Source organism: Symphalangus syndactylus, chromosome 6 (genome assembly GCF_028878055.3).
Source record: "Symphalangus syndactylus isolate Jambi chromosome 6, NHGRI_mSymSyn1-v2.1_pri, whole genome shotgun sequence".
Taxonomy (NCBI): Eukaryota; Metazoa; Chordata; class Mammalia; order Primates; family Hylobatidae; genus Symphalangus; species Symphalangus syndactylus.
The window spans coordinates 58719053-58745238 of record NC_072428.2 but is presented as its reverse complement, the minus strand read 5'-3'; the positions used below and the strand labels follow the sequence as shown (position 1 = coordinate 58745238).

At 49.0% G+C, this 26186-nt stretch overlaps 1 protein-coding gene and 1 long non-coding RNA gene across 3 annotated transcripts in view; both read left to right on the top strand.

Moving 5' to 3' along the window:
* Nucleotides 1-25657, top strand: part of NDUFC2 (NADH:ubiquinone oxidoreductase subunit C2) — a 46598-nt gene extending 20941 nt beyond the window's left edge. For both annotated transcript variants that reach the window (XM_063641460.1, XM_063641458.1), the window contains 2 exons: nucleotides 23787-23881; nucleotides 25427-25657. In XM_063641460.1, coding sequence (XP_063497530.1) covers nucleotides 23787-23881 — 95 coding nt within the window. In that variant the 3' untranslated portion in view covers nucleotides 25427-25657. The remainder of the gene's footprint in view (nucleotides 1-23786; nucleotides 23882-25426) is intronic.
* LOC134736903 (uncharacterized) lies at nucleotides 13292-15190 on the top strand. Its single transcript, XR_010121374.1, has 2 exons — nucleotides 13292-13606; nucleotides 14701-15190. It is a non-coding gene; the product is annotated as an uncharacterized lncRNA (long non-coding RNA).
* Nucleotides 25658-26186: the final 529 nt, after the last annotated feature.

Here is a 26186-nt window from a genome sequence, read left to right as displayed (position 1 = left end):
TCAAGCGATTCTCCTGCCTCAGCCTCTGGAGTAGCTGGGATTACAGGCGAATGCCACCACACCCGGCTAACTTTTGTATTTTTAGTACAGATAGGGTTTCACCATATTGGTCAGGCTGGTCTTGAACTCCTGACCTTGTGATCCACCTGCCTCGGCCTCCCAAAGTGCTGGGATTACAGGCATGAGCCACCACACCCGGCCTAGTTTTTAAAAAATTATTATTTTTGCAGAGACTGGGTCTCCCTACATTGCCCAGGCTGGTCTCAAACTCCTGAGCTCAAACCATCCTCCCACCTTGGCCTCCCGAAGTGCATTGCAGTGGATTACAGGCCTGAGCCGTTGCACTCAGCCTAGATTCACTTCCTAGTACATTCTAGGTTCTTTGTTTATAATGTCCAGTCACCTCAAAAAGCAGGTTCCCAGGCTGGACGTGGTAGCTCACACCTCTAATCCCAGCACTTTGGGAGGCCGAGGCAGGTGGATCACTAGAGATCAGGAGTTCAAGGCCAGACTGGCCAACATGATGAAACCGTCTCCACTAAAAATACAAAAAAATTAGCCAGGCACATGCCTGTAGTTCCAGCTACTCAGGAGGCTGAGGTGGGAGGATCGCTTGGGCCCAGAAGGTGGAGGCTGCAGTGAGCCATGATCATGCCACTGCACTCCAGCCTAGGTGACAGAGGGAGACCCTGTTTCAAACACAAAAAAAATTGATTTTTTTTTTTTTGAGACAAGAGTCTTGGCTCACTGCAACCCCTGCCTCCCGGGTTCAAGCGATTCTTCTGCCTCAGCCTCCCAAGTAACTGGATTACAGGCATGCACCACCACACCTGGCTAATTTTTGTATTTTTAGTAGAGACAGTGTTTCACCATGTTGGCCAGCTGGTCTCGAACTCCTGACCTCAGGTGATCCTCCCACCTCGGCCTCCCAAAGTGCTGGATTACAAGCGTGAGCCGCTGCACCCAGCCTGATTAATTCATTTCTAGCCCTATAACACTTTCGTTTTGTTTTTTTTCTAATCTTTATTTGGGGAAAAATTTGTTGAATTTTTTCTCCTCAAGAAACTGAGTTTTCCACTTTGGAGGCCAACGTGGGAAGATCACTTGAGGCCAGAAGTTTGAGACCAGCCTGGGCAACACAGCAAGACCCCATCTCTATTTTAAAAAATGGTGGGGGCTTCCCTGGTATTCAAACATCCAGGATTGGTGATCAGTGGGCACAGGCAAAGACCACAAAACTGGAGACTGTAACTGGGTTCTGGTGCTGCCTCCAGGCCACTTGCAAGCAGGCTCCCTGGGCTCTAGCATCCACGCTGTCAAATGAGGAGCTTGGAGATTTCTGTACGAAGGCTCTTCCAGCCCTGATTGTATAACTCCTGTATCCAGGTCCAGGTCCCCACGGGCATTACTCTCTGCCTTAATTCTTGCATTGTGGACTTAGCCTCAGGGTCACCAACTCAGAACTGGAAAACATGATGTTCCATGCGTGGACAGGGCTGGGAGCACTGACTCCGGTGTGGTGGGCAGGCCAGGGTGCCCCAAGAGTAGCTGCCTCCTGCTTCTTTTGCCCAGTGGTATGGAGCAGACCTGGGCCCCCTGGGCCTCATTGACCCCATCTAGATAACCAAGAGGGCGACCTTTGTTAATTCCTCTCCAGCTCAGACTTTGGGAAACTCCTGAGCGCAGCATCCTTGTGCCTTTCTGTGTTATTCTGCGTGTGTGTGTGTGTGTGTGTGTGTGTGTGTGTGTGTGTGTGTTTTGAGACAGAGTCTTGCTGTGTCACCTAGGCTGGAGTGCAGTGGTGTGATCTTGGCTCACTGCAACCTCAGCCTCCTGGGTTGAAGTGATTCTCTTGCCTCAGCCTCCCGAGTAGCTGCAATTATGGTACCCACCACCACACGTGGCTACTTTTTTTTTTTTTTTTGAGACAGAGTCTCACTCTGTCACCCAGGCTGGAGTGCAGTGGCGTGATCTCGGCTCACTGCAAGCTCCGCCTCCCGGGTTCACGCCATTCTCCTGCTTCAGCCTCCAGAGCAGCTGGAACTACAGGCGCCCGCCACCACACCCGGCTAATTTTTTTTATTTTTTTTAGTAGAGACAGGGTTTCACCGTGCTAGCCAGAATGGTCTCAATCTCCTGACCTTGTGATCTGCCTGCCTCGGCCTCCCAAAGTGTTGGGATTACAGGCGTGAGCCACTGCGCCAAGGCATTTTATTTTATTTTTTTCAGATAGAGTCTTGCTCTGTTGCCCAGGTTGGAGTGCAGTGTTGTGATCTTGGCTCACTGCAACTCCACCTCCCAGATTCAAGTGATTCTCCTACCTCACCCTCCCAAGTAGCTAGGATTACAGGCGAGCACCACCATGCCCAGCTAATTTTTGTATTTTCAGTAGAGACAGGGTCTCACCGTGTTGGGCAGGCTGGTCTTGAACTCCTGACCTCAAATGATCCACCTGCCTCAGCCTCCTAAAGTGCTGGGATTACAGGCGTGAGCCACCACGCCCAGCCTTAATTTTTATATTTTTAGTAGACATGGGGTTTCGCCATGTTGGCCGGGCGGGCCTCAAATTCCTGGCCTCAAGTGATCTGCCTGCTTCAGCTTCCCAAAGTGCTAGGATTACAGGCATGAGCCACTGTGCCTGGCTATGTGTGTATTTTAACCCCTATTGAGGCAAGTCTATTCCCAGACATATTGTTGGGCTTGAATTGGAGGGAATGACAGAAAGAGGAAGGGGGAACATGAGTGTGTTGGTGGAAAACGGAGAGAGTGAATGAATTAGTATAATAATTGGGTGAAAAAAAGAGCTGTGTGAGTGACTGAGTGCAGAGCACGAGAGGAGGCCTCCCTCTGTCATTCCCTCCCTCCCAGCAGGTTATGCACCCAGGCTGCCTCCATGTCTCCCTGGCAGACAGAAGGCCCAGATAAAATGCTGCTAGCCAAGTGTCAGATTAGAAGACAGACAGAGTGTTCTAAGGGGACAGGCATAGATGCAGGCAAGTTCTAGGAATAGAGGGAGGCAGGAGGCAGAAAGGGGGAGACATTGGGTCTCTTTAAGAGATATAATGGGACAGTGGTTCCACAGGGACTTAGTTCTTCCTGCTCAAAAATGCCACATCCAAGGGTTGACAGGTTATCTGATCCACTCAAGCCATTGCAGATAGAAAATTCCAGCAAAGGGTCTGGGTGCAGTGGCTTATGCCTGTAATCCCAGCACTTTGGGAGGCCAAGGCAGGTAGATCACTTGAGGCCAGAAGTTCGAGACCAGCCTAGCCAACATGGCAAAATCTCCTCTGTACTAAAAATACAAAAATTAGGCTGAGGTGGGTGGATCACCTAAGGTCAGGAGCTTGAGACCAGCCTGGCCAACATGGTGAAACCCCGTCTCTACTAAAAATAGAAAAAAATAAGCCGGGCATGGTGGCAGGCGCCTGTAATCCCAGCTATTCGGGATGCTGAGGCAGGAGAATCGCTTGAACCTAGGAGGCAGAGGTTGCAGTGCGCCAAGATGATGCCAGTGCACTCCAGCCTGGGCATGACAGAGCGAGACTCCGTCTCAAAAAAAAAAAAAATTAGCTGAGTGTGGTGGTGCGTGCCTGTAATCCCAGCTACTCAGGAGGCTGAGGTGGGAGGATTGCTTGGACCCAGGAGGTGAAGGTTTCAGTGAGCCAAGACTGCACCACTGCACACCAGCCTGGGTGACAGAGCAAGACCCTGTCTCAGAAAAAAAAAAAAAAAAAAAAGAAAGAAAAGAAAGAAAAAAAGAAAGAAAGAAAGAAAGAAAAAGAAAGAAAGAAAAGAAAGAAGCAAGGAAGGAAAGAAAGAAAAAGGAAGAAAGAAAGAAAGAAAGAAAGAAAGAAAGAAAGAAAGAAAGAAAGAAAGAAAGAAAGAAAAGAAAGAGAAAGAAAGAGAAAGAAAGAAGAGAAAATTCCAGCAAAGTAGGAAAGGGAAGTAGTAGAAGGGAAGTAGCCTGGACTAGACCTCAGGCTTCATTCAGTTTCTTAAGTCTTCCCTCCTGCCCTCTTGCAGGGAAACTGAGGCTGAATGAGGTGCTTACTGGAATGGGCTTGGCAGCGTTGCCTATGAACTCACCCCCAGAGTATCTGGATGATCTGGATGCCCCAAGCTGGGCAAATTGAACTGGCCGCAGATGGACTGGGGTCAACGCTCTCAAGGGACAGGCCAGGAACAGTGTGTGAATGTGGTGCAAGGGGCAAGATGAACAAGTGGTGCCTGAGGCTGCCAGATCCTAAGTAACCCTGGCTGGGCTTGACCCCAGGAAGCTACAGAATGAATTCAGCCAAGGTTGGGAAAAGCTTTCAAGTTTAAAAAGTGATTTAAAAAATTTTATTGAGACAGAGTCTTGCTCTGTTGCACAGGCTGGAGTGCAGTGGTGTGATCTCAGCTCACTGCAACCTCCGCCACCTGGGTTCAAGAGATTCTCCTACCTCAGCCTCCCAAGTAGCAGGGACTACAGGCGCCCACCACCATGCCTGGCTAATTTTTTGTATGTTTTGTAGATATAGGGTTTCACCATGTTGCCCAGGCTGGTCTTGAACTCCTGAGCTCAAGTGATTCTCCTGCCTGGGAGACAATTTCATAAATGTAGCCAATAAAGTATCCTTCTTTTTTTTTTTTTTTTTTTTGAGACAGAGTCTCACTCTGTTGCCCAGGCTGGAGTGCAGTGGTGCGATCTTGGCTCACTGCAACCTCTGCCTCCTAGGTTCAAGCAATTCTCATGCCTCAGCCTCCCTAGTAGCTGGGATTACAGGCATTCACCACGTGCTCGGCTAAAGTTTGTGTTTTTAGTAGAGATGGGGTTTCACCATATTGGCCAGGCTCATCTCAAACTCCTGACCTCAGGTGATCTGCCCACCTTGGCCTCCCAAAGCTAGGATTACAGGCATGAGCCACCGTGCCTGGCCTAAAAAATGATTTATATATATATACACATCACCTGATATCTATGGGCTTCAGGCTGTTTTTCTTTGCCTTGTCACACCAGTCCAGAACTACTAGGGTCAAGCATCAGGAGCTGGCCAGGTGCCGTGGCTCACACCTGTAATCTCAGACTTTGGGAGGCTGAGGCGGGAGGACTGCTTGAGCCCAAGAGTTTGAGACCAGCCTGAGCAACATAGTGAGACCTTGTCTCTTAAAAAAAATTAATTATATATATATGTATGTATTTTATATATATATAAAATACACATATATAAGCTATATTATACATATATTATATATATATATATATTTAAACATTTTTAAAGAATCAGGGGCTGGCTGGGTGCAGTGGCACACGCCTATAATCCAAGTACTTTGGGAGACTGAGGCAGGAGGACTGCTTGAGCCCAGGAGTTTGAGACCAGCTTGGGCAATATAGGCAAGACCTCCTTCCTACAAAAAATAAACACAATTTGCCAGGTGTGGTGCATATGCCTGTAGTCCCACCTATTTGGGAGGCTGAAGCAGGAGGATCACTTGAGTCCGGGAGGTTGAGGCTGCTGTGAGCTATGATCACACCACTGCACTCAGCCTGGGTGACAGTGTGAGACTTTGTCTCTTAAGAAAAAAAAGAACAAGCCGGGCACGGTGGCTCACGCCTGTCATCCCAGCACTTTAGGAGGCCGTGGCAGGCAGATCACCTGAGGTCGGGAGTTCGCGACCAACATGGAGAAACCCCGTCTCTACTAAAAATACAAAATTAGCCAGGCGTGGTGGCACATGCCTGTAATCCCAGCTACTCGGGAGGCTGAGGCAGAAGAATCGCCTGAACCTGGGAGGCAGAGGTTGCGGTGAGCCGCGATCGTGCCATTACCCTCCAGCCTGGGCAACAAGAGCGAAACTCCATCTCAAAAAAAAAAAAAAAGAAAAGAAAAACAGGAGCCTTATTTTCATGATCTGCCCCACTCCTGTCCCCAGGCACTCAGCCCCTGTTGTGTGCTTCAACCCGCTGCTTTGTCCCTCAGGGGAGTTCTTGTATTGGGAGCGCACTATGTGCCAACACTCTGCTGGGCCTGGGGATATGACAGGACATGAGGTAGGCATGGTCCCTGCACTCAGGGCAGCTTATAACTAGTTGGAAGAGAGCAATGACCAACAATGCACAGATCAATATGGTTAACATCACATCGTGACTTGTACTAGGAAGAAAATAAGGTAACGAGGCCGGGTGCAGTGGCTCACACCCAGCACAGGCGGATCACTTGAGGTCAGGAGTTCGAGACCAGCCTGGTCAACATGGTGAAACCCCATCTCTACTAAAAATACAAAAAAAAAAAAAAATTAGCTGGGCATCGTGGTGGGCGCCTGTAATCCCAGCTACTCGGGAGGCTGAGGCAGGAGAATCACTTGAACCCAGTAGAGGTTACAATGAGCTGAGATTGCACCACTGCACTCCAGCCTGGGCGACAGAGCAAGACTCCATATCTCAAAAAAAAAAAAAGAAGAAGGAGAAAAGAAGGTAACAAACCTTACTACTCACTGTTATCTGCAGACCAGCCTCATCCATCAAGTTACCCCAGAGCTCATCAGGAATGCAGATTCTCAGGCCCCAGCCAGGACCTACTGAATTGGAACTGCATTTCAACAAGATCCTCTGAAGATGCCCAATGCCAAACATGGTTATTATGCCCAGGAAGAAGAAACAGCTGTGCTAAGACCTGAATGTTCTCAGCTTTTGGAAGATCTGCTATCCAGGTAGAGGGAAGAGCAAGTGCTACTGATGACAAAATATTCTCCTTAAAGATACAACTGGCCAGCACAATGGCTCACGCCTGTAATCCCAACACTTTGGGAGGCTGAGGCGGGCAGATCACTTGAGGCCAGGAGTTCAAGACCAGCCTGGCCAACATGGTGAAACCCCATCTCTACTAAAAATCCAAAAATTAGCCTGGCATGGTGGCACGTGCCTGTAATCCCAGTTACTTGGGAGGCTGAGGCAAGAGAATCACTTGAACCAGGGAGGCAGAGGTTGCAGTGAGCTGAGATCACACCACTGAATTCCAGTCTGGGCAACAGAGAATTCGTCTCAAAAAACAAACAAACAAAAAAACAACTGGCCAGCACAGTGGCTCACGCCTGTAATCTCAGCACTTTGGGAGGCCAAGGCAAGAGGATTGCTTGAGCCCAGGAGTTTGAGACCAGCCTGGGCAACATAGTGAGACTTTGCCTCTACAAAAAAAAAAAATTGAACCAGGCGCAGTGGCTTATGCCTGTAATCCCAATGCTTTGAGAAGCTGAGGCAGGTGGATCACTTGAGTCCAGGAGTTCAAGACCAGCCTGCGCAACATGGTGAAACCCTGTCTCTACAAAAAATACAAAAATTAACTGAGGGTGGAGGTGCATGCCTGTAGTCCCAGCTACTTGGGAGGCTGAAGTAGGAGAACTGCTTGACCCCTGGAGGTGGAGGCTGCAGTGAGCTGAGATCGCACTACTGCACTCCAGCCTGGGCGACAGAACAAGACTTGTCTCAAATAATAATAATAATAATAATAATAATAATAAAATAAAAATTAGCCAGGCATGGTGGCACTCGCATGTAGTCTCAGCTACCCAGGAACCTGAGGTGGGAGGATTGCTTGAGCCCAGGAGGTTGAGGCTTCAGTGAGTCATGATTTTGCCACTGCATTCCAGCCTGGATGACAGAGTGAAACCTTGTCTCAAAAAAATAAATAAAAAATAAAAGGACACAACTAACTTGGACATCATCTTAAGCAAGTCAGTCTGCCTTTGTAGGCCTCAGTCTCCTATCTGGAAAGTGCAGGATCTTCCAAGCTAAAAAACACAATTCCTCTGAATGGAGGGTTTTGAGGCATCATGAGCCAAACAACCAGCTAAGGAAAGCTATTTATTTGAGGGAGTGGTGGGGCCCCTTCTCTGGAGTCCTAAGAGGCCCAGACCTTTCCTGCTTACTCTGGAATATGGGTATCTCTGCTGTTCGGAGAATCTGCTGCGAACTCTACTGTTACAAAGGCACCTTGTGAAGGGCTGACCAGAGTGGACCAGGAGCAGGGGCAGGTCTTCCCGTCCAGCCCCACCCCAGCTTCCCCCCTGTCACACCCCTCCCCCAGTTCTGGGAAAACACAGCCCTTCCTCTAGCTGATGCAACTAGCCCTGGGGGCCAGCCTAAGGCCTTCTAGGTTTGCTGAGAGGTACAGAGAGGGGCAATGTCAACAAAGCACCCCCTCATCAGCCAATCTCAAATGTCTGGGTTGTCAGAACTCCAAGGCTCCATAGTAATCCAGCAACCCAACCCCTACAATTCACCAGTGAGGAAACTGAGACTCCAACTTATATTTCCAGTCATGCTTTGTTCCTTCCCCTGGGAGGACTTCTTCCCGGCCTTCCCATTCTTCCTGGCCTTTTGGGGCTCCGGCCCTCAATCCACAGGTATCATGTACTATAAGGCTATGGACTCCAAAATTCTGTGACTAGACTCATACCAAAACATGTCTCTCTCTCTCTCTCTCTCTCTCTCTCTCTCTCTCTCCTATCTGGGAGCCCCTGGAGGGCAAGAACCAGGTCTTTTTTTATTTTATTTTTTTTTAGAGACAGGCGTCTCGCTATGTTGTCTGGGTTGGTCTTGAACTCTTGATCTCAAGCAATCCTCCCTCCTCGGCCTCTCAAAGTGCTAGGATTACAGGAGTGAGCCACCGTGCTCAGCCTAAGAACCAAGCCTTGAATCTTCAGTTTGACTACTGTACCCAAGGAGCTTAGGAAAGTGTCCTTAGTTTGCTGACTGAAAGGATGAATGAATGAAGACTGTGGGGTCTGTCTACCCATGGTGTGCTTCTCTCCTGCCTCCATTTTCTCAGCCAATACATTTTGCTGAGTTTTCCCCAAGGAAGTGCTGGCCACAGAGGGCTGCCAATGCCAACCCCTGGACTCTAGCAAGCTCAGCTACCTCCTTCTGCCACAGCCAGGCCCTGTCAGAGGAGCTCCAGAGTCTCCCTCCCTCGGGCCAGCTCTTGGTCTGCCTACAGTGCTGGCCCCCAGTCTGGGACTCAAGCCAGAGTCCAGGAAGTGTTTGAGGACCCACTCCCCACTCTGCACAGGTGCTGCGAGGGGGCTTTGCTAGAGAGGGAGGAGACATGCGTCAAGATCCACGAGTTCATCCACAAAACTCAGCCAGTGAATGCCATTCTTCCCGGCCTTCTGAGGTTCCAGCTCTCAATCCACCTGCTGCCATCCTTTGGGGGTGTCTTCCCCTTTTCCCCTTTCCAGCCAGGTTCACAGTGACGGGCTCCCATTCTGGCTTCTCCATGGTGCCTCCCTTCACAACCAATCCTTCTGCAGTACAAGAAGAACCCCCTCCATCCATCCCTTACTCAAACACCTTCTGTGACTATTACAGTAGGTAGCTGGTCAGACATGAGCAGGGCAGGAGAGGTCCCATCTCTCAACCAGGAAGGTCAGGTGACCGTCAGGTGAGGGTCAAGTGGTTGTTAAGCTGTGATGCTAAAATGATAATTGGTTGCATCTGGCATCAGGGACTGGCAGTCTCCCAGTAGACAGGAAAAACCTGAAACTGGTGATAAGCTCTCAGGAACTGGACAAGTGGGCCCCCACATGCACTAAGAGGCAAAATGGTGGAGTTTAGCTGGTAAATCACCTCCTAGGGACATTTGACTGGTAAAGGAAGAATGCCTTGAGTGAGCAGTGCACAACTCCAGGAAACACACTGCGCGTGCTCCCCTCCCAAGCACTAGCAGGCCTCTGCGCATGCTGATAGCCAGCCCCAAGGGAAGAACAGGGGGAGAAGGGACACAAGACCCCAGAAGTTTGCCAGTGTATAAAACCCCAAGTCAAAAGGTTAAACAGTGCACTTGGCTTGGCTTTCAAGTCATTGGCTTGACCCTCTTCCAAGTGTACTTTCTTTTTTTTTTTTTGCAACGGAGTTTCGCTCTGTCAGCCAGGCTGGAGTACAGTGGCATGATCTCAGCTCACTGCAACCTCTGCCTCCTAGGTTCAGACGATTCTCCTGCCTCAGCCTCCCGAGTAGCTAGGATTACAGGCACATGCCACCGGTGACACCTGGTTGATTTTTGTGTTTTTAGTAGAGACTGGGTTTCACTATGTTGGCCAGGTTGGTCTTGAACTCCTGACCTCACGTAATCTACCCCCTTCAGCCTCCCAAAGTGCTGGGATTACAGGCGTGAGCAACCACACTCGGCCCCAAGTGTACTTTCTTTCCTTTCCTGCTCTAAAGCTTTTAATAAACTTTCACTCCTGCTCTAAGACTTGTCTCGGTTTCTCCTTCTGCCTTATGTGCCTCAGTCAAATTCTTTCCGCTGAGGAGGCAAGAACTGAGGTTGCGGCAGACCCATACAGATTCGCCGCTGGTGACACTCCTTGTATTAATTTTGTATTGCTGTTGTAACAGATGAACACAAACCTAGGGGCTTAAAGCAACAGACACTTATTACCCTATAATCCTGGAGGTCAGAAGTCCAACATGGGTCTCACCAGCATAAAATCAAGGGGTCAGCAGGGCTGCCCTCCTTTCTGGAGGCTCTGGGGAGAATTCGTTCCTTGTCTTTTCTGGCTCCTAGAGGCTGCCTGCACTCTTTGGCTTGTAATCTTTTCCTCTGTGTTCAAAGCCAGGAACACCTTTTCATGCCGCCTCTCTGGTTCTCCCTCCTCCAGTTACATTGGGCACTGCTGGATAATTCAGCATAATCTTTCCATCTTAAGGTCAGCTGATTAGCAATCTTAACTCCATCTGTCCCCTTAATTTCCCTTTGCCATGTAACCTAACATTTACAGGTTCCAAGAATTAGGAAGGGGACATCTTTGGGGGCCATTATTGTGCCTACCACATTCATCCCTTTCAATTTTGTTTTTACATGCCATGGTATTTTTTTCTTTCTTTTTTGAGATGAAGTCTCGCGATGTTGCCTAGGCCGGTCTCGAGCTCCAAGGCTCAAATCATCTTCCCACTTAAGCTTCCTTATTAGGTCAGACTGCAGGCACCTGTTACCTTGCTTTGGTGCCTTGTATTTTTGTTTTGTTTTTATTTTACTATTTTATTTTTTTGTTTGTTTTTGGTTTTGAAACGGAGTCTCACTCTGTCACCCAGGCTGGAGTGCAGTGGTGCAATCTCAGCTCACTGCAACCTCTGCCTCCTAAGTTCAAATGATTCTCCTGCCTCAGCCTCCCGAGTAGCTGGGATTACAGGCGTGAGCCATCACACCCAGCTAATTTTTGTATTTTTAATAGAGACAGGGTTTCACCACGTTGGCCAGGCTGGTCTGGAACTCCTGACCTCAGGTGATCCGCCTGCCTCGGCCTCCCAAAGTGTTGGGATTATAGACGTGAGCCACTGCACCTGGCCTGTTTTGTTTTTTTGAGTCAAGATCTCACTTTGTCACCCAGGCTGGAGTACAGTGGCATAATCACGGCTCGCTGTAGCCTCAACCTCCCAGGCTCAAAGGATTCTCCCACCTTAGCCTTCCCGAGTAGCTGGGACTACAGGCATGTGCCACCAAGTCCAGCTAATTTTCGTATTTCTTGTAGAGACAAGAAATATAAGTTGGCTGGGTGCGGTGGCTCATGCCTGTAATCCCAGCACTTTGGGAGGCCGAGGCGGGCGGATCATGAGGTCAGGAGACCGAGACCATCCTGGCTAACGTGGTGAAACCCCATCTCTACTAAAAATACAAAAAATTAGCCAGGCGTGGTGGCGGGCGCCTGTAGTCTCAGCTACTCAGGAGGTTGAGGCAGGAGAATGGTGTGAACCCGGGAGGCGGAGCTTGCAGTGAGCCGAGATTGCGCCACTGCACTCCAGCCTGGGCAACGGAGCGAGACTCTGTCTCAAAAAAAAAAAAAAAGAAATATAAATTTCATCACATTGGCCAGGCTGGTCTTGAACTCCTGGCCTCAAGTGATGCCCCTACCTCGGCCCCCAAAAGTGCTGGGATTACAGCTGTGAGCCACCGTGCCTGGCCAGGATATAGTATATTTAATAAAATATATACCTATTAAAATTTTTCTGGCTGGGTATGGTGGGCTGTAATCCTAGCACTTTGGGAGGCCAAGGTAGGAGGATTGCTTGAGGCCACGAGTCTGACACCAAGATGGATGACATAGTGAGAGGCCCCATCTCTATTAAAAAATATTTTTGCAACCTGGGCAGCATAATGAGACCCCCGTCTCTACAAAAAATGTAACTTAGCTGGGTGTGGTGGAATGCATCTATGGTCCCAGCTACTCAAGAGGCTGAGGCAGGAGGATTGCTTGTGCCCAGGAGGTCAAGGCTGCAGTGAGCTGTGATCATGCCACAGCACTCCAGCCTGGGCTACAAAGCAGTGCGCTGTCTCAAAAAAAAACCCCAAATCGGCCGGGTGCGGTGGCTCACGCCTGTAATCCCAGCACTTTGGGAGGCCGAGGTGGGCGGATCACAAGGTCAGGAGATCGAGATCACGGTGAAACCCCGTCTCTACTAAAAATACAAAAAAAATTAGCCGGGCGTGGTGGTGGGCGCCTGTAGTCCCAGCTACTCGGAGAGGCTGAGGCAGGAGAATGGCGTGAACCCAGGAGGCGGAGCTTGCAGTGAGCCGAGATCACTCCAGCCTGGGTGACAGAGCAATCCAGCCTGGGTGACAGAGCAAGACTCCGTCTCAAAAACAAACAAACAAAAAAAAACCCAAAATTATGATTTCATGTATCTATATATTCTTTATATCTACATAGGTAGTAAACACAAACTTACGTAGGAATGAAAAACCAAATTAAAGGAGCCATCTGGGTGGAGGGAGGGGAAAAAGGGAAGCGTACATGAGTACTTTATATTCATTAGGTCTTATTTCCCAAGCTTAGTAATGACTACATGAATATTTATATATTCATCATCTAATATTTTTGAATAGATTAAGTACTTATAACAACAGAAAAGGAAAAGTGAGAAATGTTTTCTAGGAACAAATGCAAGCCTCAGCAAAAGTTCACAGGCATGAAATAGCAAGATACATACATACATATATACTGATGATTCTCCAGCATGCCCGCACTCTGTCCCAAACTCCACCATAACTTCCAAATCTTTGCTTACCTCTTCCTAACCTCGCCCCCTTAAGTCCGGCCTCAGCCCCCGCGCTGACATTTTCGACAGATCAGCCCCCTTCCCCTTTAGGATAGGCTCTCCTCTCATTGCAAGATGCGCCTCTTATCGTGGGTGGCTCAATCCATGCATGTATGCCTGTCCCCAAAGAACTGCAGACTCTGGGAAAGTTGGACTCCTAGCCCCAGGCTCAGGGCTCTGGTTCAGGCGGGGCCCCCGCCGTCGCGGCTCCGGCCAGCAGAGGGCGCTGCCGGGCAGGCCCAAGCCTGGAGTTGCGGGGACCCCGGCCTCCCGCCAACACGCGAGCTTTCCGGCTCACAATTGTCAAATCATCTCATCTTTCCAAGACACCCTCATCACATAGACAGCGTCGATGTTCTGTAGCTGGCTTACTAAAGGGGCTTGACTTAGCAGGGAAAAGCACTGAGCCGATCTCTTTCTTTCCTGCTCCTGCCCTTGCGAACTGATTCTGTGGACTCCTTTTTTGCTGTTTCTGGGGGAAATCTCGGCAGATCACTCGCTTTTCTCGGAGTCCTCCCCGTTTACTGTCAGGTAATTTTAGCTTGTGTCTATGTGCAGGCCGGTATTCTGGCAAACGCCCCCTCCTGAGGCTGCCTCTAACTGGGACACCTGCTGACTGGGGAGAGGACCGGCAGTCTCCCTGCGTCCTCACCCAGCTCTTCTGCTCCTCCTGCCCTTACGCGGGCTGCCTCGGACTCTTCCTGGGTGGGGTGGGGGAGAAGCGGTAGGGGCAGCAACGTCTGAGGAGTACCTGAGAACTCTGGGCTTTTGGGAGCACTTTGACGGGCACTATGAAAACCCTCACATCTCTGCTCAGTGTATTTATATACTTATATATATATATATATATATATATATTTATATATTTTTATATTTATAAGACAGCTCCTTATAAAGAGGGGCTGTCTCCCCCAGGGCTGCTTATGAAACTGCCTTTGCAAAAACTATAACAGTGAGAAAATTAGGGCCGCAAAAGACATCTGATCTAACCAAACCTCATCTTGCCTTTAAGCTCCAAACTGCCTTTAGTCACTCCTGGGTTTAGGCCAAGCTAACTTTGGAAGACATTTAGTTTATAGTTTAAATGATAGCAGCCCTTCTCCAAAACTCAACTGCCTTTGTAAAGCTAATGAAAGACCAACCAGGTCAGGAGGATGTTGAGCCTGAGTTCTGCTAAGGTACAGACATAAATGATTGCCAGCCATTATTCCAGAGGCAGAGGGAAGATATGCAACTTCCCCAATTACTCCTGCAGATAACATCACTATCGTAGAACCTAAGATTGGTACTTTGGGAGGCCAAGGAAGGCAATTGCTTGAGCTCAGGAGTTCAAGACCACTCTGGGCAACTTGGCAAACCTTGTCTCTACAAAAAATACAACAAAATTACCTGGGCGTGGTGGCATGTGCTGGTAGTCCCAGCTACTTGAGGGCTGAGGCAAGAGGATCACTTGAGCCCAGGAGGTCAAGACAGCAGTGGGCTGTGTTTGTGTCATTGCCCTCCTGCCTGGGTGACAAAGTGAGACTCCCTCAAAAAAAGATCTCAGGAGTTGGGTGAGTGGGCTTGAGCATTCACACCTACAAGGCAAAATGGCAGAGCTTAACTTGTGTGTGACCTTCCTCTAGGAACACTTGACTGGTAAGAGAAAAATGCCTGAAATGAGCATGTGATCAACTTCAGTAAACACAGTACACATGCGGGCCCCTCCCAAGTGCTGGCAGGCCACTGTGCATGTGGACAGCCTACACCAAGGAAATATCAAGGGAGGGGAGGCGCAAAACCCCGGAAGCATGCCAAGGTATAAAGCCCCACGTCCAATGTCAAACAGGACACCTGCTCTCTCAAGTCACCTGCTTGGTCCTCTTCCAAGTGTACTTTACTTCCTTTTGTTCCTGCTCTAAAACTTTTTAATAAACTTTCACTCCTGCTCTAAAACTTGCGTTGGTCGCTCCCTCTGCCTTATGCCCCTCCGACTAATTCTTTCCTCTGAGGAGGCAAGAATGGAGGTTACTACAGACCCGTACAGATTCACTACTGCTAACAATTTGAGAAATAACTCCGTCTCCTGTGTGGCATGGCTGGCCTTGTGGCAATTAAACTATATCTTTATTACAATGCTGCGTGGTCTCAGTGAATTGGTTTTGTCTGTGCAGTGGGTGGAAGAACCTACTGGGGGTTATACTCACTTACTGCCCCTCAGCTACTGCATCCCTCCTCACACCTCCAGTCTCATTCTGCTGGAGTCCCCTCACCCCTAGATGGAAGCTCTCTTTCACCAGGTCCTTTTCAGGAAGATTCTTCTGCGGGGTCCACATGTGGGTCACAGGAAGCACACAGCTGGCAGTGCAGCCCCTGCCTACCAGCCCTTCTGCACCCTGCTAGGTGCCAGGCAGATTCCCCGCCCCAGAGTCTCCACCTCCAAGACTCCCCAGATAGTTCTCCTAAAGCCCTGCTCACCTGGTTAGAGGTGAGGGAGAGCAGCGCCCTCTACTCCCTGTTTTGGGGTGTGGGCTGGGGAACAGGCTGAGGGAGCATGTTGACAACTCTGTCCAGAGAAATTTCCCTCCAGTTTCTGGGGATGTCGCCTCTCTTTGTGGTCAGGAAGTAGGTGAAGAGGTGGGTTTTAACTCTGTTCTCCCTTCTGGGGAATCCTAGGTGGGTGGTCCAGCCTCACTTTAGGATCAGCAACTCTGGCCTTGTTTTTGCCTTTGGGGCCTCAGCTGAAATTCTGAGGCTACTGTTAAGTCTTCGTTTACATCATATTAGTTTCCAGACTTTGCCTGAGAGCTACTCAGGGTGTCTGTCACCTCGAGCCAGAAGAGACCTCCTCAGAAGATCCAACCAAGACAAAGCTGCCATCAGTTCCCTGAGTGAAACCCTTCCTTCTCGGTCAGCTGCATGTGGGCTGCACCACTTTGCCTCACCTTCCACCAGAAGAATCCTGCCCCTGCTTCTCCACTTGACCAACACCTTTTGGTCTTAGAAGACGCGAGTCAAAATGTCACCTGCTCCAGGAGGCCTTCCCTGACACCCCACGAGCTGGTTCAGGGGGCCCCTCCACTGTGCTTCTGCCAGCCCTGTCACACAGGGTTCTGTTGGCATTCCCTCTGTCTCAATCTATCCCCTCACTTGATTCTGAGCTCTTTGCAAGCAAGGATGGTATTTGTTTTATTGAGTATGTTTAATTGTTTCATATGAAAAGCACACACAGGCTGGGTGCAGTGGCTCACACCTGTCATCCTAGCACTACTAATCTACTTTTGGTTTATCTGAATACCTCATTCTTTTTTAGTGATGACGGTTATTCCATAGCAAGAGACATAATCATTTTATCTAACCATTCTAATGAATGGATATTGAGTATATTCCTATTTTGTGGATAATACAAGCAACATTGCAACAAATATCTTACTACATAATACACATGAGAGTATTTTGGTAGAAGAAAATGCCAGGGGTTGGGCTGCTGGAACATAGGGTGTGTACATTTAAAAGTGTAACAGAGGCCAAGTGCGGTGGCTCACTCCTGTAATCCCAGCGATTTGGGAGGCCAAGGCAGGTGGATCACTTGAGGCCAGGAGTTCGAGACATGCCTGGCCAACACAGGGAAACCCCATCTCTACTAAAAATAGAAAAATTAGCTGGGCATGGTGGCACACACCTATAATCCCAGCTACTCGGGAGGCTGAGGGGTGAGAATCGCTTGAACCCAGGAGGCGGAGGTTGCAGTGAGCTGAGATCGCACCACTGCACTCCAGCCTGGGCAACAGAGCGAGACTCTGCCTCAAAAAAATAATAAATAATAAATAACAAAAGTGTAACAGGGCCTGGAGCCATGGCTTATGCCAGTGATCCCAGCACTTTGGGAGGCCAAGGCAGGAGGATCACCTGAGCCCAGGAGTTCAAGACTAGCCTGGGCCAGAAGGCAAGACCTCATCTCTACAAAAAATTTTAAAATTAGCTGGCATGGTGGTGCTCACCTACAGTCCAAGCTACTAGGGAGGCTGAGACAGATCACTTGAGCCCAGGCTGCCATGACCTACGATCATGTCACTGAACTCCAGCCTGGGTGACAGAGTGAGACCCTGTCTCAAAAAAAAAAAAAAAAAAGGAAAAGAAAAGAAAAAAAAAAGAAAAAATCCCAGGACTTTGGGAGAACAAAGCAGGAGGATTCCTTGAGCCCAAGAGTTTGAGACCAGCCTGTGCAGCAGAATGAGACCCTCATCTCTCCATTAAAAAAAAAAAAAAAAAAAAATTAGCCATAGGTGGTGGTGCATGCCTGTAGTCCTAGCTACTTGGGAGGCTGAGGTAGAAGGATCGCTTGAGGCCAGGAGTTGGAGGCTGCAGTGATCTATGATTACACCACTGCACTCCAGCCTGAGCAACAGAGTAAGACCTTATCTAAAAAATAAAAAAATACATAAAAATAAATAAAAGTGTAACAGATATTTATGGGCCTGTGCATCACAATCACATTTAACATGATTGTTGATCCCCATCTTAGATATTCTGGATTAATAGGGATGAATTGGGGCCCAGGAATCTGGATTTCTAAAATGTCCTTACCTGATCGTTGTAATGTGAGCCCACACAATGAGAAACATGATTGCGGGTTCTTCCTGCCCGCTCAACAAACAAAATTGACTCACCAAGACCATGGCATTGCAGTAAAAAAAGGGTTTAATTGACACTGATACAGGAGCTAGAAAGAAATGATTTAGGCAGATAGTGAGGGTAAGAGAGTCTTTGGTAAGGTTTCCTTTAAATAAAAAGCAGCCCCCAAATAATTTATTGTCTAACAAAAAGCAGGCTGAAAAATCAAGCTGCAAGCATAGATAAGCAAGCTAAAAGCTTGCATAGGTAAATGCTGGCAGCTGTGCCAATAGAAAAGGGATACCTGAAAGCCAGGTATATTCAAAATGGATTTTTTTTGAGACACAGTCTTGCTCTGTTGCCCAGGCTGGAGCGCAGTTGCCCGATCCCGGCTCACTGCAACCTCTGCCTCCTGGGTTCAAGCGATCCTCAGCCTCCTGAGGAGCTGGGACTACATGCATGTGCCACCATGCCTGGCTAATTTTTGTATTTTTAGCAGAGATGGGGTTTTGCCATGTTGGCCAGGCTGGTCTTAAACTCCTGGCCTCAAGTGATCTGCCCGCCTCGGCCTCCCAACGTGCTGGGATTACAGGTGTGAGCCACGGTGCCCAGCCCCTCTTCCTTTTTCTTTGTCAACCATGTGTGCAGTAAAGAAGCAGGCAACATGGCACCGACCAGTTAGGGAAATCATTTGCATAATGAAAAATTAGAGTGGGGTGGCCAGCTTCTTCGCAAGCTATATAAATGGCACACCGGGTCTGACCAATCTTTTGGGCCCTATGTAATCAGACACCACCTCCTCAAGCTCGTCTAGAAAACCCCATGCATTTCACCACAGAACCAGAAGACCCACTCGGGAGCCTTTCTCTCTACAGGAGAGAGAACTTTTCCCTTTCTCTTGCCTATTAAACTTCTCTCTTAAACTCACTCCTTGTGTGAGTCTGTGTCCTTGATTTCCTTGGCATGAGGCAATGAACCTCAGATATTTACCCCAGACAATGATACTGCTTCAACACGAAGGTGGCCATGCCATGTAGGAGACGGAGTTATTGCTCAAATCAGTCTTGTCCAAAGCGCATAGGTTAGGGATTTTTCTTTTCTCTTTCTTCTATTTTTTTTCTTTTTGAGATAGTCTCGCTCTGTTGCCTAGGCTGGAGTGTAGCGGTGGGATCTTGGCTCACTGCAACCTCTGCCTCCCAGGTTCAAGCAGTTCTCGTGCCTCAGGCTCTTGAGTAGCTGGGACTATAGACATGCACCACCACGCCTGGCTAATTTTTGTATTTTTAATAGAGATGGGTTTTCACCATGTTGGCCAGGCTGGTCTTGAACTCCTGACTTCAAGTGATCCGTCTGTCTTGGCCTCCCAAAGTGCTGGGATTCCAGGTGTGAGTCACCATGCCCAGCCCCAGGTTAGGGGTTTTTCAAAGGTAGTTTGGTGGGCAGAGGGATAAGGTAGGGGGCATGCTGATTGGCTGGGTTGGAGATTAAATCACAGGGAATCGAAGCTGCCTTCTTGTGCTGAGTCAGTTCCTGGGTGGGGGCAAAACCTGGAAAGGCATCTCAAAAGGTAAATCTTTCTTTCCTTTTTTTTTTTTGAGACGGAGTCTCACTCTGTTGCCCAGGCTGAAGTGCAGTGGTGTGATTTCAGCTCACTGCAAGCTCTGCCTCCTGGGTTCACACCATTCTCCTGCCTCAGCCTCCGGAGTAGCTGGGACTACAAGCACCCGCCACCATGCCCAGCTAATTTTTTGTATTTTTAGTAGAGACAGAGTTTCACCGTGTTAGCCAGGATGGTCTCGATCTCCTAACCTCGTGACCCACCCTCCTCAGCCTCCCAAAGTGCTGGGATTACAGGTGTGAGCCACCGCACCCGGCCAATCTTTCTTTCTTTCTTCTTTTTTTTTTTTTGTTTGTTTTTTTTTGAGACAGAGTCTCACTCTGTCGCCCAAGCTGGAGTTCAGTGGCACGATCTCGGCTCACTGCAACCTCCGCTTCCCAGGCTCAAGAGATTCTCCTGCCTCAGCCTCCCGAATAGCTGGGATTACAGGCGTGTGCCACCACATTCAGCTAATTTTTGTATTTTTTAGTAGAGATGAGGTTTCACCATGTTGGCCAGGCTGGTCTTGAACTCCTGGCCTCAAGTGATCTGCCTGCCTCAGTCTCTCAAAGTGCTCGTATGGCAGGTGTGAGCCACCACATCCGGCCAGGTCAACCTTTCTCTGGCTCTACAACAGTGATATCTTCTGCAAGAGTAATTGGGGAAGTTGCAAATCTTATGCTCTCTGGAATAAAGGCTGGTAATTATTTAGAATTCAAGCCCCCCTCATCCTCCTAAGTTGGTGGCCTTTCATTAGTTTTACAAGCACAGTTTAGTTTTGGAGAAGGGCTATTATCTTTTTTGAGACAGAGTCTCTCCGTCTGTATCCCAGGCTGGTGTGCAATGGTGCAATCTTGGCTCACTGCAACCTCTGCCTCCCAGGTTCAAGTGATTCTCCTGCCTCAGCCTCCCAAGTAGGTGGGGATTACAGGCACCTGCCACCATGCCCAGCTAATTTTTTATTTTCAGTAGAGACGGGGTTTCACCATGTTGACAAGGCTGATCTGGAATTCCTGACCTCAAGTGATCCACCCCGCTTGGCCTCCCAAAGTGCTAGGATTACAGGAGTGAGCCACCGTGCCTGGCCATTATCATTTAAACTATGAACTAAATTTCTCCCAAAGTTAGCTTGGCACATGCCCAGGAATGAGCAAAGACAGTCAGCCTGTGACACTAGAAGCAAGATGGAGTCAGCCATGTCAGATTCCTCTCACTGTGATAATTTTGCGAAGGTGGTTTTGTTACCAGTGTTCCTTGCTCACAGAGCTCCCAAGATGGTGGTGGGCCACTTTCGAGATGGTGGCAAGCCTTTCTTGGCCTCACGGATTCCAAGGAATGGAATCTTGGGCCATGCGGTGAGTGTTATAGCTCTATTAGAAGCCGTGGGTCACGGAAGAGAACTGTGGAACCCAGTGACTAGTGTTCAGCTCTATTAGGACGAACCCAGGCACTTAGCTGTGCAGGAACAATGGCAAGCCTTTAGCATGATCGGGAGTGGCAACGGGAGTCTCGCTGGATCAGGAGCACAGCGGACACCCTGCCAGATCCCGAGGGATGGGAGTCAGCGGCAAACAGCAGTGGTGGATGGTGAGCAAAAGCTCAGCTCGAGCTGTAACAAACATAGACCAGAAGAGTGCAGTTGCAAGATTTAATAGAGTGAAATAGCATGAAAACAGAGCTCCCATACAAAGGGAGGGGACCCGAAGGTGGTTGCCTTTGCCGGCTCCAGTGCCTGGGTTTATATCCTGATCATTGTCCCTCCCGCTGTGCTCTCAGGCAACAGATGATTGGCTATTTCTTTACCTCCTGTTGTTGCTTAATTAGCATTTTAGTGAGCTCTCCTTACTATCTGATTGGTCCTGTGTGAGCTAAGTTGTAAGCCCCGTGTTTAAAGGTGGAAGCAGTCACCTTCCCAGCTAGGCTTAGGGATTCTTAGTCGGCCTAGGAAATCCAGCTAGTCCTCTCAGTTTCATGCAGACTGGGTCTGCTGTGTTCTTGGGTCTCCAGCATCCAGCCCTGAGCCCACCCACACACAGCAGGTTTGCTCCCTGCAGCAACATCATAAACTCCAGTGCTCCTACCTACCTCCTGCTGCCACTGTGCCAATGCCGCCCTGGTGAGTCATCAGACCCAGTGTGCTGGCCCCTGGGGTGATACAGCCTCTAATGGAAGCTTGACAGACTGTGTGTCTCCCAATCCTTGAAGCCCGGAGTGCCTGGGTCAACCTGGCTTACCAGGCAGCTCCCACTTTGGAGATCTGTTAGCTTTGTCCTTTGTGAGAGGCAAAATCACCTTCCATTCAAATTAAGTCCTAGCGGCCGGGTGCGGTGGCTCACGCCTATAATCCCAGCACTTTGGGAGGCTGAGGCGGGTGGGTCACCTGAGGTCAGGAGTTGGAGACCAGCTTGGCCAACATGGTGAAACCCCATTTCTATTAAAAATACAAAAATCAGCCGGGCGTGGTGATGTGCACCTGTAATCCTAGCTACTGGGGAGGCTGAGGCAGAAGAATTGCTTGAATCTGGGAGGTGGAGGTTGCAGTGAGCCAAGATCGTGCCATTGCACTGCAGACTGGGGGCCAAGAGTGAAACTCCGTCTCAAAAAAAAAAATAAAATAAAATAAAAAATCAAGGCCTAGCAAGGAGAATGTTGGTTGCCTTCTCTCCCTGGGGAAGGGATGACTCACAGAACAGGAGTGGTGGATGGAGGACAGACAGCCACTGAAGAGACAGAGAAAAGACACAGAAATGAGGCTGGATTCCAGGGGGAGAAAATTAAAAGGTGCAGAAAAAAGGCAAAAGAGGAAGAAAACAGCAGAGAGACACACAAAGAGAAAAGAGCCAGAGAGAAAGAGGAGCAGAGTTAAAGAGAGAAGAGACACAGGAAGAAGTGGAAGGAGAAAGAGGAAACAGGAAAGAAAGAATAAATAAAGAAAAGAGACAGGGAAGAGAGAAGGAGAAGACAGGAGAAAGGAAAAAGAACATGGAGCAGGAAGTGAGTTTCTGAGGGTACTCTGAATCAGCCAGAAAAAATGTCCATGCTTCAGATTCCAAGAAGACATGACACAGGAAACGGGGGCAGCCTTGGCTTGGTTCTCAGCTCCTGGGTAGCAGCCAGCTCTGGTTTCAGCCCTTGCCTGCAGCCCCAGAAATCTGTTGGAGGTCAGACTCTGAACATGGGGCAAAAACATAAACAGGGCAGCCACACTCTGTGTGCCTGGATGGTGGGCACAGCTTTCTTAGTAATTTGGAAACACGGAATAAGAGCTCAAAAAACTGCCTACTCCTTGCACAGTGCCTTAGCTATCAAGGATGCCCACTGCAGCACTGTTATAGTAGAGGAAGAGAGAAAAAATACAGAAGGAAGGAGAGAAGAAAGAAATAAAATGTGGCTTAGTAGATTTATGATACATTCATACAACATAATGCTCTGTTGCCATTTTAAAAAAGTGGTACAGAAGAGCCCTTCATATGGGGGAAATCTTCACGACACCAGATGGAAAAAATGAGTATACTTTTTTTTTTTTTTTGAGACAGGGTCTCACTCTGTCTCCCAGACTGGATCACTGCAGCCTCAACCACCTGGGCTCAAGTGATCCTCTCACCTCAGTCTCCTGATTAACTGAGGCTACAGACGCACATCAACATGCCTAGCTATTTTTTTTCTTTTGTAGAGACAAAGTTTCACCATGTTGCCCCAGGCTCATACATGTTTAAATAAATCTTTTCTTTTTTTTTTTTTTTCTTTTTGAGACAGTCTTGCTCTGTCACTCAGGCTGGAGTACAGTGGTGAGATCATGGCTCACTGCAGCCTCAACTATTGGGGCTCAAGCAATCCTCCCTCCTGAGCCTCCTGAGTAGCTGGGATTACAGGAGCACACCACCACACCTGGCTAATTTTTTTTTTTTTTTTGTATTTTTTGTAGAGATGGGATCTCTCCCCGTTGTCCAGGCTGGTCTTGAACTCCTGGGCTCAAGCGGTCTGCCTGTCTCGGCCTCTCAAAGTGCTGGGATTACAGGCATGAACCGCCACACCTGGCCTGGTTAAACAAATATTTTAAATGGCATGATTGAAGTTTTGTTAGTGGATGTATATGTAGTAGGGGTGGCACCAACCCTGTCCCAGTTCAAGGTCCTCTTGAAATTCAGTTCAGCCCAACCCTGTGGTCAGAGACAGCTGTTTTTTTTTTGTTTTGTTTTGTTTTTTTTTTTGTAATCTAAAGTCCAGACTCTACACCTTCCCTCCTAGCCCCATATTCTCCCTTCTGGGGAAATTCCCATGAGTTTTAGGCAGGGCGCCAATTCCTGGCCCTTGCTCCCACTACGGAATCCCTTGCAAGAGATGGGATTCTTCTGCTAGCAGCCCCTGGTACATCTGGGCCTGACCGTGACCACAGCAGCAGTAGCCATCCAGTTCTGCAGTGTGGCTCCAGTCAGGCTCCTGGCCTGGGCCCTCTGAGCTCCTGGTCCTCGTCCTTTGTGAACACTGATAGTCTTCTAAGAAATTCTCTTTCTGTTTCAGGGGGTGACATTGGCCTCTGTTGCTTGTCCCCAGGATCCCTGTCTGACACCCCTGCTGTGTTTGCTGTGGGGAGTTCTGCTGCCATCACCCATTAGGTATGCAGGTCGCCCCCTTCTCTTGGGTCCAGGTGTCCGGGCTGTGTGAGATGGTGGAGAAGCTGTTCACTTGGGGTAACCAGCTGGGGCCTACGCACTTGAGCTGGGGAGCCAGTGAGCGGGGAGCTGGATGGGGTGTGGTTGATTCCTCTCCAGGAACCCAAGAAGGACAAGTTGGGAGAGGTCCTGGGTCCAGGCCGTGGGAGATGCCCTTCTGAGTGACAGTGGGCAGTTGGTAAACAATAATTGTTTGCACATGGTCCTGGGCACCAGAAAATTGGCCCTGCAGGCCAGAGGCCATCAGCATGGCCTGAGAAAGAGGTTTGGGCTAAGAATAGGGAGAGGATCCGAGAACCTTTCACTCGAACTGGACCATGGAAAGGCCTACGGGGCTTCAAAAGATGTCTCAGAGAAGGCAGGGGGAGCTGTCCACCAGGAGCAGGATGCCCGAGGTCCCAAGACTTGGGACGCTGCCCATGTTGGCTACTTTGTTCTGTCCTTCTTTGCTGGCCAATTTTCAGTCGGAAACCCTTAGATGGGAAGGGCCTCTGGATATGTTTGGGGAAGTAGCGAGAAAGGATGGTGTGGGGGGCAGGGTGCCTTAATCCATGCTGGTCTGGTGGGGAAGCCTGGGGCAAGAGTCAGGTAGCACTGATTTTTTTTTTTTTGGTCAACTTTTTATTGAAATGTAACTACACAGAGGAATGCACCTAAGTTAATATTCACAAAGTGAGCACACCTGTGGAACCAGCACCTAGCTCAAGAAAAAGAACTTTATTCAACATCCCAGAAGCCTCCCAATTGGGAGGCAATGATTTTATTTATTTATTTATTTATTTTTGAAACAGAGTTTCATTCTTGTTGCCTAGGCTGGAGTGCAGTGGCGCGATCTTGGCTCACTGCAACCTCTGCCTCCCGGGTTCAAGTGACTGTCATGCCTCAGCCTCCCGAGCAGCTGGGATTACAGGCACCCACCACCACACCCGGCTAATTTTTGTGTTTTTAGTAGAGACGGGGTTTCACCATTTTGGCCAGGCTGGCTGGAGGCAATGATTTTAAAGTGGAACATGGGTAGGGTCTGAAAGCAAAGGGAGGAGGTAGGAAAAGGTCCTCCCATGTGCCACCAGGGCTGAGTATAGTTCTGGGGGCTCAGCAGGAGGCCCCTTCTTTATTGGCACCAGTTGGTGAACTGGCCTACTTGCAGGGCTCAGGGGTGCACCAGTCCCTGGTGCTCAGGGCCTTGGAGCTGGCCCTTGGGAGCTTGGAGAGCAAGTTATCAGCCATAAGTAGCCCTGCAAAGAGAGCCCAGGAACAGTGTTTGTGGAGGTCACAGAATGGGTGGAGCTGGGCCAAGAGCCTGAGGGCAAACAGGGAAGAGAATGTGTCCTGGCTGGGCTGGGAGGGCGTGTGCCCACGAGGTCTGGGAGTGGCTGGCCCCGGGGGAGTGGTTGCAGCAGACACTATTTGCTCCCCAGTTTCTGTTTGTCCGGGAATGATTCACATGATTTTTACTGATTGGCCCCTCTGCCTCTCACCCTGTGGTAGACACCTGAGTAGGGGACAGAGGGCACCATGGAATGAGCCCAGCTGTGGCATCAGAGGGACCTGGTTTTGAACCCTGGCTGATGGCTCCGTGACTTTGGGAAAGTCATATTCCTTCTTTGGCCTTCGTTTCCTCATTAGCAAAATGGGACAACAGCATGTACTTCCTAAGACAAACTGTGTAAAATGCCTGGCATTGGGCAGGCACTTAATAAATGTCTGTTCCTTTCCTTTGCCATGTTTTCACTTAGCAGCGATTTATCCGGGGCCTAGCATGTAGCAGCCACATGTGCTCAGCACCAGGATCACAGTGGTGACCAAAACCACAGATGTGGAGACTGGCTGCCCTCACGGAGCTTGGGACAGACATTCAGTAAACAAAGGCATGTCCTGAAGGAAAAGTAATGTCTTACTAAAAAGAATCATTGATGACAGCCTTCAAATAGAGTGGTCACGGAAGGCCTCTTGGGAAAGGTAACATTTAAGCTGAGATCTAAAGTATGAGAATGAGCCAGGCATTTGGGAAAGCAGTGCCCGGAGGAAGCTAAAGGACACAGGCTTTAGAGCCAGATGTATATGGATTTTGAATCCTGCTTCCTCTATTTATTTAGCTGTGGGACTTTAGGTGAGTGTCTTCACCTCTCTGGGCCTTGGTTTTATCTTTTGTGAAATGTGGCTAAAAATACCTACTTTATAGAATTGTGAGGATGAAACTCAATCGTGCGTATAAAGTGCCCTGCATGGAGTGTGGCACATGGTGAGC